At 40.1% G+C, this 15,804-nt stretch overlaps 2 protein-coding genes across 2 annotated transcripts; both read left to right on the forward strand.

The window, feature by feature from the left end:
* Positions 1–9,168: 9,168 nt before the first annotated feature.
* Positions 9,169–10,071, forward strand: LOC311487772 (trace amine-associated receptor 13c-like; the record flags this gene model as incomplete). The annotated part of the gene is made up of 1 exon (XM_084544141.1): positions 9,169–10,071. A coding segment is annotated over one exon (843 nt), but the record flags the coding sequence as incomplete, so codon positions are not given.
* A 3,236-nt stretch (positions 10,072–13,307) lies between these two features.
* Positions 13,308–15,198, forward strand: LOC311487773 (trace amine-associated receptor 13c-like). The gene is made up of 2 exons (XM_084544142.1): positions 13,308–13,580; positions 13,756–15,198. The coding sequence occupies exons 1-2, from the start codon at positions 13,405–13,407 to the stop codon at positions 14,570–14,572; spliced, it is 993 nt and encodes a 330-aa protein (XP_084400268.1). The 5' UTR covers positions 13,308–13,404; the 3' UTR covers positions 14,573–15,198.
* The last annotated feature ends 606 nt before the right edge of the window (positions 15,199–15,804 follow it).

The following is a 15,804-nucleotide window of genomic DNA, read 5'->3' on the forward strand; positions in this document are numbered from 1 at the left end:
AGTATGTATTCAATGTATTTGAAGAAATACTAGCTCTTACCTTGACAACAGCCTCTGGAAGGTCACCAAGGATTTGGAGGCCAGTCTTCAAGTCCAGGGTCTTGGAGATCAATGTCTCCAGTGTGGGTAGCAGGATGCCATAGAAACAGTTGTCTTCGCCCTGAAGAATGTCAAGGGCTACTGTTAGTGGCTTCATCACTGTGCAGTATTCTCTGAGGAACTGGTACTCCCGATCTGTGATGGCCTTCAATCCAAAATTGTAGGAAATAGTGTTCAGCTCGGCGATTGGGAATTCACAGACACGAGCAACGGCATCATGAAAGGAGTTCCATCTGGTCGTACATGGGACAAGGAGCTTCCTTTCAAGGACTTCATCCACGATCTCTGCAGCCACTGTGGAACGGCTGGCCTTGTTCCACAAAGCTGTGCATTTGGAGATGGCACTTCTGTACACAGCTTTTATGCCTGGCCTTGAAAGTAGCCATTTGTCCACATCAGAGCATGAAATAAGGTTTGCTGTGTGCGATGCACATCTGTGGTGTGGTGGCAAAGTCACAACATCCTCTTCCACGTCCTCTTCCTCATTCGTGTCTTGAAACGTCTGCAGGCCAAGGCTGCTTTCTTTCGCTCTAGGCTGTGTGGATCTAACCAATGGGCAGTCACGCCGAGGTAACTGCGGTTGTGCGCAGTCCAAATATCTGCAGTTGTAGACAAAAAGTCCAACTCTTCAAAATTCTTTTTAAGCTCTGTGTTCATTTTGGCATACTCAGCATCTAGGTATTTAGCAAACGTTTTTGAGCATGGCGTACACGCCCCTGCTTTCTTTGGTATTTTCGCAATAATAGCTCGGAATGAATCATCCTCCACCATCGATAATGGCAACATACTTTTAACAACATACCTGCCTATCATACGGTTGACTTCAGCCTGTGTCATAGGTTTTTGTTGTGAGGCAGAAAAATCTAGCTTTTGCTGCTTGAAGGACTTTGCTCCGAGTCCTTCTTTGCTAGTGGACGGCGAGCTATCATCATCTGTGGTGGAGGTATCTGTGTTTTTGGACACTAGCTTTGTCGATGCGTGTGTTGTTGTAAGATGCTTCATTAAATTCGAGTTGCTTACAACGGATGTCGACAAAGTCTTTGCTCCTGGACATAATGTACACATTACATACACGTTCTTGCCTTTGACCACAATGAGTTTGAAATAGTGGTTATATCTCCACTTTGAAAATGCCAACTTTCCATCTGATTGCTCCTTGCTCGCCATCTCTGCTGCTTCATCGAATCTCTGTTTCGCTGTTGTGTGTGTGTGTGGCGCGTGTGCTGTCATGTGTGTAAAAACACTGGCTCTGATTGGCTACTGTAGTGGTATGAGGTGCCACTGTTATATCAGACATAAGCTCGTGTTAATATGCCCTCTTTGGCCTATTAACCAATCAGTGCCCATGTCGAGGGGATAAAGGTAGGCTGTGCACTTCCACCTGACCTCTCGCTTCCTGCCTCTGCAGCCCGCCCACTTCCGGTTCGTTGTAGTCACCGCTCGCTCCGGAGCACAGGTAGGCGCACCTTAGCGTGCTGGTTGCGTACACATGTTAGCATTTCATTTAACGCAAAACGTAACTTCCCAATAGATCTGACATCTCCATCGCGGTCGAAGCAATATATTGGGGTTGCTTATCGCCACCGACCGGAGCGTAGGTGAGTCTCTGTGAGCTCCTCGATGTTTATGTTTAGCCGGTGCTAATCCCCCCTTTCCGTTCCTCTCCCTCTAACAGTCTGCCATTTGTATGAAAGGTGGTGGCTGTTCTCCCCTGCTGTGCTGATCCTCTTCACCCCTCTCCCTCTTTGGGAGGGACACCGATTATCCGGACCGGAGTACGTAACGCTAAAGTTAAGTCAAAGAGCGAATTGATTGAATAACGGCTACTGTGCTTCGCTGCTGGACTGCCACTGCCACTTTGTTGCTAGCCTGCTACTGCTGCTGCTTCGCTGCTACTTCACTGCTAGGCTGTTTGGATCGGGGTCCTGATCGGCGGTCTTCGGCCGGCTTGTCTTCTGCTCCGATCCTGTTCCCCGCTGCTGCGGCGTGTGTGTGTGTGTGTGTGTGTGTGTGTGTGCATGTGTGCGGCTACTCGCTCTGGCTGGATGCCCTGAACTGTGTGGATGGTGTGCGTAGGTGCGAGTGTTTTAAAAGTTTGCCAAGGTGCGGTGTACTTTTGTTTATTTCTTTTCTCATTAGAATTTCTTTTTGGTAAATTTTGTTTGTAGTTTGTTTGGTTAATTTGTTTGTCCTGGGGAGGGAGATTTCCCCTCTCGACTCATTCTCTATTTGTGTTTAAAATTAATTAATTATATGGTTAACTGTTGAGTTAATATCTCTGGCCAGAGACTCGCTAATTTTCTTTTGATTGATTTTTGGATTAATTCAAACTATTTCTTGTTTATTGAGTTTTTGTTTCATTAGTTTATTTGTGTTATAGAATATTGTTAATTTCTTTTCTTTAATTGTGAGCCTTTTTAACCGTCTTTTATCTTCTCTTAGAGCTGAAGGCCGAAGGTGGTGGTGGTGGTGTCCCCCGGGTGGTGGCGATCCCTTGTGTGTGCGTGACCTTCATTTAAGAATTTCTTTTTGTGCACATCACGTTCGTTTGCTGTGTGAGTGGGGTGCTTTCTTCTTTTGGTTTGGACGTCACTTTCCCTTGTTGACCCCTCCGCCAGCCGGTAAGCCTCAGCCTGTAACCCCCCCTTGTTCCAGTTGGGCTCTGTTTGAATTGTTTATTTTGTTGCCAAACCTTGTGCTAATTTAACCAATAAAGTTGTGTACGTGATCATTGAACTGTGTCTCCTGCCCTCCCTGAGTGAACGAACCTGAGTGCCTTTTTCTAATTGGTGATAATTGACCTTTAGTATGGGTCCTTGGACCCTAACCCAAGGTGGCGTTGTCGGTAATAAAAACAAAAGATTTTCTGATATATAACTTAGTAGCTACCCTCGTGTCGCCACACTACCATGAAACATGACTCTGCCTTAGCCAATCATAATCGCTTACCTCGTTATTAACCCACCTCCTCACTAGCGGTGAGCCAGGGGTGCGTTCGGAATCGGATTACACTGTTTATTCTATCAATGCATGGTAACGCACCGCATTTAATGTCCAGTAACGTTAACGGCGTTGTAACGACGGGAAAAGTAATTAGTTAGATTACCCCGTTACTGAGAAAAGAGCGTCGTTACCTAACGCCGTTCTTTTAAACGGCGTTATTCCAAACACTGCTCAGAGAAGAGTTCGTATCTGTGTTCGTCTGTGTTGGATCAGTTCTGTTCTCTTTGCATGTCTGGTGCTGAGAGATAACCTAAAACATCCAGGCAGGTATAAATCCTGCTCTGGAGAGTGTGTGGTTGTTGTTGATTATGTTTCAGGAATTATAGATGTTCTGTTGACCTTTATTGGTCCTGTTACTGTCATTGTGGTTCTGTATCTGAGAGTATTTGTGGTGGCTGTGTCTCAGGCTCGTGCCATGAGGTCTCATATTGCAGCTATCACTCTACAGGGATCATTGAGTGTTAATGCAAAGAAGTCTGAGCTGAAAGCTCTCAGGACTATCAGTGTTGTGATAGTTGTTTTTCTGATGTGTCTCTGTCCATATTTCTGTGTTACACTTACAGATCAGGATGCTGTGCTCAGTGCTTCATCTATTGCATTTGTTATATGTCTGTTCTATTTTAACTCCTGTCTAAACCCGATCATCTATGCTCTGTTTTACCCCTGGTTCAGAAAATCTGTTAAACATATTGTTACACTTCAGATACTGAAGCCTGGCTCCTCTGAGGCCAACATGGTGTAGAGAGAGGATCCACTGCAACAAAATGTTGAGACACATTTTAGACCGTCTCTGTGAACCTTAGTTTTCTCTCTTTTCTGTTTTACAGCACATGCACCGTATTGCTAACAAACACTGTGAAAGTTAATGTCTGTTTCACATGAAATGTAAAAAAAAATGCATCTTTGTGGTCAAATTCAAACAATCAAATGTGAATGCATTTTTCAGTTTAATGCATTTTTCTTTTAATACTATAAAATAAATCAGAAGTTTGAAATGAATTAATTTGTCTTTTCTGTTTTCACACAGCCACAGATTGTTATGTCTAAGAGCTTTATCTACGTACACAGCTCTTTGGTGAGGGGGGCATGGCAGCTCATCGGGTTATGAAGATTTGTTTTAGTGCAAAGGGAGGAAATCCCAACAGAGTGCATGAATAACAATATCACCATGAAATGATTTGAAATGTGACATGTGGGGAGTGTTTAGGGAAACGGCAGAGGCCGTATATGATTTTTGAAGAAAGACATTATTTGCATCAACTTTGCTATCAACTAGCTCATCCTGATAAATAATGCTCGCTTGCCCAACCATACAGTTGGCCAAATCTAATATCAAACTGGCATCAGGCAACCTTTATAACATTGTTTGCGGCGTACCTACATTCATCTTGTAAGAGCAGAAATAAAAGACCATGTTGTCCAAATATAGGCCGTGTATCCTGACTCCTCTGACTGAACTTTAACCGCTGAAAAGTAGCCGGCACATTTCTCATGCTGTGATGTAGATAGAGATGCAGCTTTGGGACAACAAGCACTATCAAAGTTGTAGTCAGTTTCACATGAACTGTGAATTTGACCTCGCAGGTGCATTTTATTTAAATAATTGAACCTGGTTACATAGTTCACACCTCTGATCATAGAGGTTTCATACAGAAATGGAACTAAAGGCTATGACGGCACCTAGTTTTTCATTTTTGAAGAATACATGCATACCTATGGACACATATTATTACAATAGGATCACTAGTGTTTATCTGAAAGTGTCTTCCAGAGTAAATCAAATGTGTTCAATGTTTACACTCTGAAATTTATAAGGGAGTTTTGGACAATTGACAACTGACAATTTGACAATTTTATTAAACCCTGATATTAATGTGGCTTTTGCAGTTCTTTTTCACACAGTCATAAACTGTGTTAACCCTTTATAGAGCACTCAATAAAATTCTTGGAAATTCATAATTTCAACCCTAGAGTGTTTTTGAAAGGTATAAAAATGTTTGACATTTTTCAAAATGTTTAATTTTCATGAAGAAGGTCAGTGAATTTACCATATATGGTTCCTTGCCCTTAAGTCTTAAAAAAAAATATAAACATGTATTTAGACCATTAGAACGTAAGTGCTGATTCAGGAACTTGTCAACATACACATCTCTCTTTCTCTTATTTACAAGAACTTCAGGGCATCCAGCTGCCATCAGCCTCTGACGGGATAATTGCCCATCTTGAATTTCAAGCTGAATACCCAGCAATACCATCCTTTGTCAGAGCCATGCTCTCTGAGACAAGGGTGCTTTGCAACAAGAGCTGTGGCAACACTCTCATAATGTTCTTTACTTGGATAGGCTGTGATTTTGGACATCATATCAGACAATTTTTCCAGTATTTCACTCTCAACACTCTTGGGGACAACCATCACTGTTCCATCCTTGGCCAAGGCATTTGCTGCATTCAGCTTAAGTTCAACATCATGGGAGAAATTGGGAACAATAAAAGGATCAGGCTTCAGGCTGAAGAAGCACCATTTGGGGAACTCAAGCTTGCAGTATCTAATGTTGAGTCAGCAACTGGATCAGAAAAAGTGAACAAAACTTTCTCGAGTTGCTCGATCAATTGGTAGATCTTTGATGTCTGTCAAATTGCAGAGCTCGTTTCCGAAGTCTGGATCTTCAAACTGTAGAATGAAGTTTCCTTGCAGGCCCAGACTGGTCCAAAGTGCTTGACACAGCTCGGTGACTGACTCAGGAACATGCTCCAGGGTGACATGTCTTATGTCCTGAGGTGACACAAAGACTCGGAGCAGCATTTTGGAGGCATCAACAGCTTCAACAGAATGATAAAACAAACAAAAATCAAAAATGAAAGAAATTGAAAACAAACGGTAACAGTGAAAGCAGCACAGACTGAGCACACAAAACTGTACTGTAGGAGTGAAGAAGTACATGATCTGAGGAGTGTGTGTTGTGTGATCCCATTAGGCCTGCAGTGAGTTAACAAGAGACAAAACAGTAAAAAGGGTGCAAGGGTGTGTTTGCTATACCTTATTGTAGCATGAATGTCTTTGGAGTGATGAGAAGCTTTCCGTCAACAAGGTATGCAGCCAGGGGGATGTAGTCATTCAGCTGTTCAGGATTGACGACCTCAGTTACTGCAGGATCTTTTCTGGCGAGCTGGTAACACATGAGATGCTCCAAGAAGCCAGCTGCGAACAGTTCAATAATGAAAAATATATGGCCATCCACTAAACAGATCTCGATTATTCTCCCAAAATCTGGCAGTACACTTGTGTGCCCAACTGAGAGTACCGTCCCTTTAGAATATTTGTCCCATAAATAGGCGGTAGAGGTGAGAGAAAGAGTCCAGGCCTTCAAACTTGTTCCATATGGCCACGCTGATAGCAACATCTAAGATTCCCACAGATACAACAGATACCTCCTCAGTTTCAATGGTTGGCTTAAAAACACTTGACATCTCCAGATAATATGCCAACATTAACTGGTGTTTTGTGGCCAAAGTTTGCAAAATGTTTTTGAAATTACCAGCATCATGAACTACCTTTTTAAAGAAAGAATGTTTGGCCTCAAATCTTATTGTCCAAATGAGAGGACCAAATTTTTGAATTAGCTCAAGATGATGTTCGAGGTAGTGATGTTTAGAGTGCAATTTAGAACAAGGGAAAACTTCTAAAAGTAACTGTCAGTGGTCAGAGATTTTGGCTTGTTGGTAGCAGAGGGTTTCTGTTGTGAAGGAGGGGCTAAGTAACAACTAAACAATGTCTTTTAGTTCAAGGATTATATTAATATAAGTTTTTTTTTCACCTTCTGAAATACGTTGGCCAACCAACAGTGGAAAAAATCTCAGAAGTGCCCAGTTCTCATGTCCATTGCCACCTGTGTTCCATTTTTTTTTTTTTTTTTTTTTTTTTGAAAATTTGTTGGTATTGTCTGATGTCTGTTATTTTTGTCATTGAACTGAAAGGGGAATGTTGGTATTCCACTATTGAGATCATTCAGTGAAAAATACTTCTTGGCAATCAGATCTGAGAGGCATATGCAGAGCTCTACAGGTACAATTCCTTCTAATACATCATGTAGAATATCAGATGGAAATGCTTTTGCAGCATGAAAATGGGACAGTCTGTTCGAAGGACAGTCTTTCTTCATATCATCAACAGAAGACACATCAGTTTGCTTAAGCACATTAACACCTTCATCGGACAATTCTGGTGCTCAAAGTATATCTACACGATTTGCCAAACAAAATCTGCCAAATTTATCAACATTAAAAGACTCTTGGAATCCAGCAAGTGAACGTGCACCCAAATTGTCTACAGATACATACAAAACTGTTCTTTTAACATTAGAGCCATCTCTCTGAACAAACACACTGTCTCTCTCAAGAAGCTCAAGATCCCTTATCAGAGGTTCTAGAACCTTGTTGTAACCATTTTCTTTTATGTGTACAGTTTTGCACAACACAGCTAGATAAATTGACGATGATGTTGATCAAAACCTTATGGGTAGATTAGCTATCACCCAATATATACCACAAACTTTGTTTTCTTTTTGGAAGTACCTAATGGATTAGGTAAAATCATCAATATATAGTCCAAGAGCTAAGCTTAATTCTTCAGAGAGAAGTTTGTTTTCTTTAAAGTATTCTCCATCTTGAAATGAACTATAATGACCTTCATGTTGACTGGATCTCTTTAGTGTCTGAAGTATCTCAGCAAATCTAAAATAGGAACATAAACAAAAGTATGCTTTTTCTCTTGTGCATTTAACACATATTCAACAGGTTCAATGACAGTGAAGTTCTTCCAATAAAACGACTGTCTTTTATACTCTGTGCCAAAAGGCCCCTCTCTTGAGAGCAATCCGAGTGGGTTCAAAGTTTGTCATTGGCTATGCAATTAATGCCTTTCAAAACTTTATCAATGACTCTTTATATTTTGATGAGCAAATTCTCCAATGTCAAATAACTCATAAATTATTTCCTGTACTGATTTTAGCCTGAATACTATATCCTTATTCTCAGCGGATAGCTGTTAAGCACCACGCATCAATATTACTACCATTATATAGTGATGGTTCTGTCTTATTTGAAAATGGCGGCAACTCCTCTGTATTTCCTTGGCAACCCCACCCCCCTTTCCCATTTCCCTTTTTTCACCCCATAACTCACAAACACGAGTTAAAAGGACTTTGATAATCCATATAAAACTCCCAATTAGTCAAAACAATGGATAACTTTCAGTTTAACTTTTGAAAACTTTTAAACTTGAGTTCAAAATGAAAAACTTGTCACGACAACTGGAGTTAAAGAGGAGAAATAAGTTCACATAACTTAATGGGGCTGTCAATTTTTACAGTGTGCGAAAACTAGGCCAGAGTAATGGGTTGGACTGAAAAAAATTACTACTTTTACCACTTCATGCATGTCATCCTGGTGGACTCTGGAAGTTCTGCTCATGTAATATACATATCACCAATACAGAACAAAATGGAGATTGCTCACATGTTTAGAAGAAATAGGAGGACAATCTGGTGATAACAGATACAAATAAAACTGTAGGAGGTACTTCAGTTGCTGCTATTGAAAACGAACAGCCACCAGAGAGAAAGAAGGAGGAGTGATTTGGAGGAAGTGGAGGACAGAATCAGGTATATCACAAGAAGCTTCAGGAAGAACACTGGCAGAGCTCATCAGCTTCTCCTCCTTGATCTAATGATGACAGACCTTGATGAAACTGAACTGTGTTTTCCACACCTCTTTAACTCGTCCTGCAGGAAGACTATTCGTTCTCAATCAGCATCCATGGTCATTTATATGATACTGTCATACATCTCTCTGCTCACTGTGACTCTTAATCTGCTGGTCATCATCTCCATCTCCCACTTCAAGTAATCAAATGTTTATGACTTTCTAAAGCTGGTAACTGTGCAGGAAGGAATGCTTCATGCAACAGAAAATCTCAGACTGTGAGGAAAAGTGTCATAATTCTAAATAATGTTTTCATGTTTTTGGCCTTTTTTTTGGTGGATTGACAATTCTTACTATAAATAATGATGTGTGTTGCTTTCTTACTTCTCCAGACAGCTCCACACTCCCACCAACCTCCTCCTCCTCTCTCTGGCTGTCTCAGATTGCTTCGTGGGCCTCCTCATGTTATTTCAAATTATGCTCATAGATGGTTGCTGGTATTTCGGTGATCTCGTGTGCAGTCTGTATTATCTTTTAGACTATATTATTACGTCAGCCTCAATAGGAACCATAGTGTTGATATCTACTGACCGCTATGTAGCCATTTGTGATCCTCTACATTATCCCACCAAAGTCACTCAGAACAGAGCAAAGATCAGTGTTTGTCTGTGTTGGCTTTCTTCTGTAATCTTTGTCTGTTTGCTGCTGAGAGATAACCTGAAACATCCAGGCAGGTATAAATCCTGCTCTGGAGAGTGTGTGGTTGTTCTTGATTATGTGTCAGGAATAGTAGATGTTCTGTTGTCCTTCATTGGTCCTGTTACTGTCATTGTGGTTCTGTATCTGAGAGTATTTGTGGTGGCTGTGTCTCAAGCTCGTGTCATGAGGTCTCATATCGCAGCTATCACTCTACAGGGTTCAGTGAGTGTTAATGCAAAGAAATCTGAGCTTAAAGCTCTCAGGACTGTCAGTGTTGTGATAGTTGTGTTTCTGATATGTCTCTGTCCATATTTCTGTGTTACACTTACGGGCCAGGACGCTGTGCTCAATACTTCATCGATTGCATTTCTTATATGCCTGTTCTATTTGAACTCCTGTCTAAACCCGATCATCTATGCTCTGTTTTACCCCTGGTTCAGAAAATCTGCTAAACTTATTGTTACATTTCAGATACTGAAGCCTGGCTCCTCTGAGGCCAACATAGTCTAGGGAGGGAGGAGCCACTGACATGAAATCCTGAAACACGTTTTCTCTCTTTTCTGTTTTACAGTACATTTGCAGTAACCAACACTGTGAAAGTTATAGTGAGTTTCACAGGAACTGTGAATTGGACCTCACAAGTGCATTTTATTTAAAAAATCAAACCTGATTAGAGAGTTCACACCTGTCATCTTAAAGGTGTCATGCAGAAATGGAAATTAAGACAGCATGACACCTACTTTTTCATCTTTGAACAAAAGATGCATACCTTTGGTGGATACATATTATCACAGTAGGATCATTAGAAATGTTTATCTGAAACCATCTGCCAAATGTATTTCAGTTTTACGCCTTGAAATTCAAAGAGTTTGTGGATAAAGAACATGATAAATAATCTCTCTGCAATTTTATTGAACCCAGAATTACTGTGACTTTTGTAGTTTTTCTTTTCACTCAGTCACACATTTTGTTAAATTAGTCCAATCCAATTACAGTATTCCAATTCAATTCAATTCAATTTTATTTATATAGCGTCAATAACAGTACAAATCGTCTCAAGACGCCTTACAAAACCCGGCCTGAAACCCCCAGAGCAAGCCTGAAGGCGACGGTGGCAAGGAAAAACTCCCTTTTAACAGGAAGAAACCTCGAGCAGAACCCAGCTCATATGGAGGGACCCATCTGCCTAAGCCCAGCTGGGTAGAGACAGAAGAAAGAGAGAAGAGAACAGCAAGATAAACATACATATATCTGACTAAAGCGTACATGTGGAATCTTATGATACAAACTGATGATGTTACATGACAGTTTGAAAATGTAAGAGGAATCATAGGCAGGTTGGGGAATTGTTCATTCAGGTAGGAGTGGATAACTGTAGGAGGACATGAAGACTGGGCAGGCTGATGAGACCATGACAACAGATGTACTATAGAGCTCCACAGGAAACTCACTACTCCAGGCTGTGCTCAAGTATGAGCACAGCCTTTTAATGAGGGGGTGATGGCAGCTCATCAAATTTGTTCTGAGAGGGAGAGAAAGAGATATTTTAGTGCAAGTAAAGGAAATGTCAGAGACACAAATAACAAAACCACACTTAAATGATTTGAAACATGACACATGGTAAACATGTGAGTTCAAATCTTTTTTTGTAGTAGGAAATTAATTAACCGAGTATCTTATCCAAATAACTAGTGATCGCGTACAAGCCCAGATAACCTTACAAGCATTGTGTGCATCCTCCCCATATTCTACTTCAAAGAGTACAACTCAATCATGTTGTCCAAATATACACCTTGTAGCCAAACACCTCAGACTTAAAAATTTTAACCAACAGCTGAAAAGTTGCCCACACATTTCTCATGCCACATGTAATAATATTAATGGAATAATTTTTTTTTTTTGGTTATTAATTTAACATTTTATTGGAAATCCATATTGATATTTTATATTGCTTTATGAGATTGATCTGAATACACTGCAGCCAAACAGAATTTGTTGCAAAGAAAATAAAAAATATTACATAGCTGGCAAAATGTATATATATATGACACATATAGGTCAAGCACAGTACATTGAGACAAAACAAGTTTATTGATTTATTTATCCAAGTAGGGCAATTGGAGAGAGATGGGTTATTGATAAGAACCATTTCAAACTTTTGTAGTGTTGATTTAAGACTCATTAATATTGTTGTTAATAGGTTAGGTGGAACCTACTTTGTCAGACTTGTGAGAATTTAAATTCAACATTTTAATAGCATGTGTTCAGTGTTATTCCAGTTGTCAGCATTGGCCTTAAATTCAAAGGCTTCACTGAAAGACTTTCATTTCCAAAGTAAAGTATCCACACAGCAAGTCATATGATTTTGGTTCCTCTTCTTCTACTTTGACTTTTTGGCAACTTTGACACTAGCCAACTGCCACTAAAACAGAGGACAGAAGAAGAGGTTGTTTTGCTTCGCTTTGGTGCTAGTCAACCACCATTAAAACATGAGGGGAAGAAGACACTTCGATGGTATAGAGACATAGTTTGGGTTTATGACTGACCAAAAATAACTGACTTCAAAAGCATGATACCTATCCAATCAACTTGAAAATGTATGGATCGGCCTTGATACGGATCTCCCAGTACCATTTCGGACATCCCTAATAATAATTGGTTGTAATTCTAAATTTATAGTGATTTGAGGCTGATCTCAAAATTGCTGCAGCCCCACATAAATTGTTGCCAAGGGAGCTCAAATGTATGGTGCCCCATGTGAGGCATATTACTGTGGGCAGTTGCTTTTAACTGTCAAAAAAAAAAAAAAATGCAGGCAAAATGATATATATATGACACACATACTCAGCCACAGGAATATATATCCAGCTGTCCAACTAGTACAGTGAAACAAAACAGTAAATAAATGTATTATTCATAATAACTAGGGCAATTGGAGAGATATTGGTTTATGATAAGAATTTTCTACAGCAGTGATGCAAGAGCCTGCTGAATGTACCACTAACCAAGAGTAAACTACATCTACTAGGTTAACAAGCAAAATGAGCAGTGAAACAAGTTAGCACATAGCTGCTAACTCTTCAAGGAGAAAAAATGAACAACCAGTTGCCTCCAACCTACTTATCCAGAATACAGCAAACAAAGGTCTGCATTCTTCACCAAACCGTAACTCCTCCCCAGCTAGCACACAACAGACATGATTGCTAGCTAATAAAGGGACACACAATATTGTGTTAATTTCCTTTCACACAGTGGTAACCTACTTGCTTAGTGCAATTGGGTACATGTGGGTTACTATCAATTCAATGAACTATTGTAACTGTACAGATGCTTATTTGGGTTTTCCACTGAATGCTGTAGTTGTGACTTTTCATAGTTAATTGTGTGATAAAGTTCTGGTATTGTTGTTCAGTTGAGTAATTACTTTGCATTTAAGCTCTTGTCTCTGTGTGAAACATGACTCAGTGTCAGTGTGGCAAACTAACAATCCTCTCTTCTAACCAGGCACCGCTATCCTATAGGATCTTAATATGGATTGATTCAGTTGCCATAGTCTGTTGGTCATTTTGAGTACTATTCCCCTTTTAAATTATTGAAAAAAATACACAATAGACAAGTCACCACCTCAATGTGGTGGAGGGATTTTTGTACCCATGTCAACCTGGGAGCTGTTTTGGGCAACCTGGGAAAACTGGGCCCAAGTGATGGTTCAGACTGACAGTGATTCTGAAATAGCAAAAAATAAAGTAGGAGGTTCTTCAGTGCTGTGATTGAAAACAAATGGCCACCAGAGTGAAAGAGGGAGGAGCGATTTGGAGGAAATGGAAGACTGAATCAGGTATATGAAAACAAGCTTCAGGCAGAACACTGGCAGAGCTCAGCAGCTTCTCCTCCTTCGTTCTAATGATGACAGACCTTGGTGAAGATGAACTCTGCTTTCCACAATTCCTCAATTCTTCCTGCAGGAAGACCATTCGATCTCCATCAGAATCAATGCTTATTTACCTGACACTCTCCCTCATCTCTCTGATCACTGTGGCTCTTAACCTGCTGGTCATCATCTCCATCTCACACTTCAAGTAATCTAAAGTTCAGTGACTTTTGCTTTACAGAAAGAAATGTTTGACTGCATCAGAAAATTGACTGTGAGGGAAAAGTGTTTCTTTGTTTCATGTTTCAGTCATGTTTTTATTTGCTTGGATGATGATTCTCACTATGAATAATAATAAGTGTGTTACTTTCTTACTTCTCCAGGCAGCTCCACACACCCACCAACCTCCTCCTCCTCTCTCTGGCTGTCTCAGATTTTTTTGTGGGCCTCCTTATGTTCTTTCAAATTATCCTCATAGATGGCTGCTGGTTCCTTGGTGATCTAATGTGTGTCCTGTATTTTCTTTTCGACTATATTATTACCTGTGCCTCAATAGGAACCATGGTGTTGATTTCTATTGACCGTTATGTTGCCATTTGTGATCCTCTACACTATCCCACCAAAGTCACTCAGAACAGAGCAAAGATCAGTGTTTGTCTGTGTTGGATTGGTTCTGTAATCTTTCAATGTCTGCTGCTGAGAGATAACCTGAGACATCCAGGCAGGTATAGCTCCTGCTCTGGAGAGTGTGTGGTTGTTGTTGATTATGTTTCAGGAATTGCAGATGTTCTATTGTCCTTTATTGGTCCTGTTGCTGTCATTGTGGTTCTGTATCTGAGAGTATTTGTGGTGGCTGTGTCTCAGGCTCGTGCCATGAGGTCTCATATCGCAGCTATCACTCTACAGGGATCATTGAGTCTTAATGCAAAGAAGTCTGAGCTGAAAGCTCTCAGGACTGTCAGTGTCGTTATCGTTGTGTTTCTAATATGTCTCTGTCCATATTTTTGTGTTACACTTACAGGTCAAGACGCTGTGCTCAGTGCTTCATCTGTTGCTTTCGTAATGTGTCTGTTCTATTTTAACTCCTGTCTAAACCCGATCATCTATGCTCTATTTTACCCCTGGTTCAGAAAATCTGTTAAACTCATCGTTACACTTCAGATACTGAAGCCTGGCTCCTCTGAGGCCAACGTGGTGTAGTGAGAAAAAGAAGCTACTGATCTGAAACTCCATCTGGACCAGTCTAAATGAGCTGTTCATTGTGATTTTACATCATTTTTGTTTCACATTACATACATTTCATAGCTAAGAAATGAATGTATTGTGTGTTTTGGAATTGTTGAACAAAATGGACAAAAAGACAATGTAAAAACATCTCACCTACATTTTTCTTTCTAGGGAAAACAATATATACATGTCACAACTTGTAAACCTAAACATTGTCTTTGTCACAGAAATACTTTACAACCAGGATGAACAATGAATAAGAATATTTTGACTAAAGCATAATGTGGTTGCTGAGAATCATTAGAATCATTAGAGGCAGCACAAAGGATCCCCGGTGGATGAATATTTACAAGTCAGCACAAGGGAAAGTACGTCTTGCTCACCTGTGGCAAATGAATCTTATGGAAGATTATGACACTGGATCCTTGTAATCGCCTGGACTGCGAATAGATTAAAATGTAACGTACCTTAAAAGGTTATTTAAGTTTTTGATCCCCTTGTCAACATAGGAGTGGATAACTATACTGCTTTATGTAAATGTGTTATTTTTATTCCAAAATGATGCCAAATAATGTCTAATGCTGAACCCCTGTTCAGAGTAAGATTATACAACTGCACTTCTGATTCTGGGCGTTTACCAATACCAAGTACACAAACTACACATATTTGCTTCGCTTCATAATGTGTCAAGATGAAACAATGGTCAAAGATAATTCCAGGATATTAGTTATGCAGGAAACGAGCAAAGCTTTTGAATTCACAGTCGTTCAACAGTACTAAACAAATATGTACAGAAACTCCTACAATACCCTGCCATCCCCTAAAAAGGCTGCAGCTCAAACCTGGCTTTAGAAGTGAGAAATTACATCGCTTAACTAATCGAAGATGAAAATGGCTTCAAACAGCCTCGCTGACATTGTGTTGGACTTGGACTTCCATAAAGTCCTCTATAGACAGATTGTTTTTTAATCAGCTGCTGCAAGGTAACTTGTGCATAACACACGTCATGCATGCATGGAAGTTATAAACTGCAGAAAGGCATCAAGATTCAAGTAAGATACTCCCAAGAGGTTTAAATTGCTCCATAGAGAGATTGAACAGCATCTAAATTATTTAATTTCTGTGTGAAACAGGTTGTAATTAATTGTGGATGTCACTTCACATAAAAATGGATTCCCTACTTCTCTGCTTTATTGTCTGTGCAT

The sequence above is a fragment of the Chelon labrosus genome, assembly GCF_963514085.1.
Source record: "Chelon labrosus genome assembly, chromosome: 5".
Classification (NCBI taxonomy): domain Eukaryota; kingdom Metazoa; phylum Chordata; class Actinopteri; order Mugiliformes; family Mugilidae; genus Chelon; species Chelon labrosus.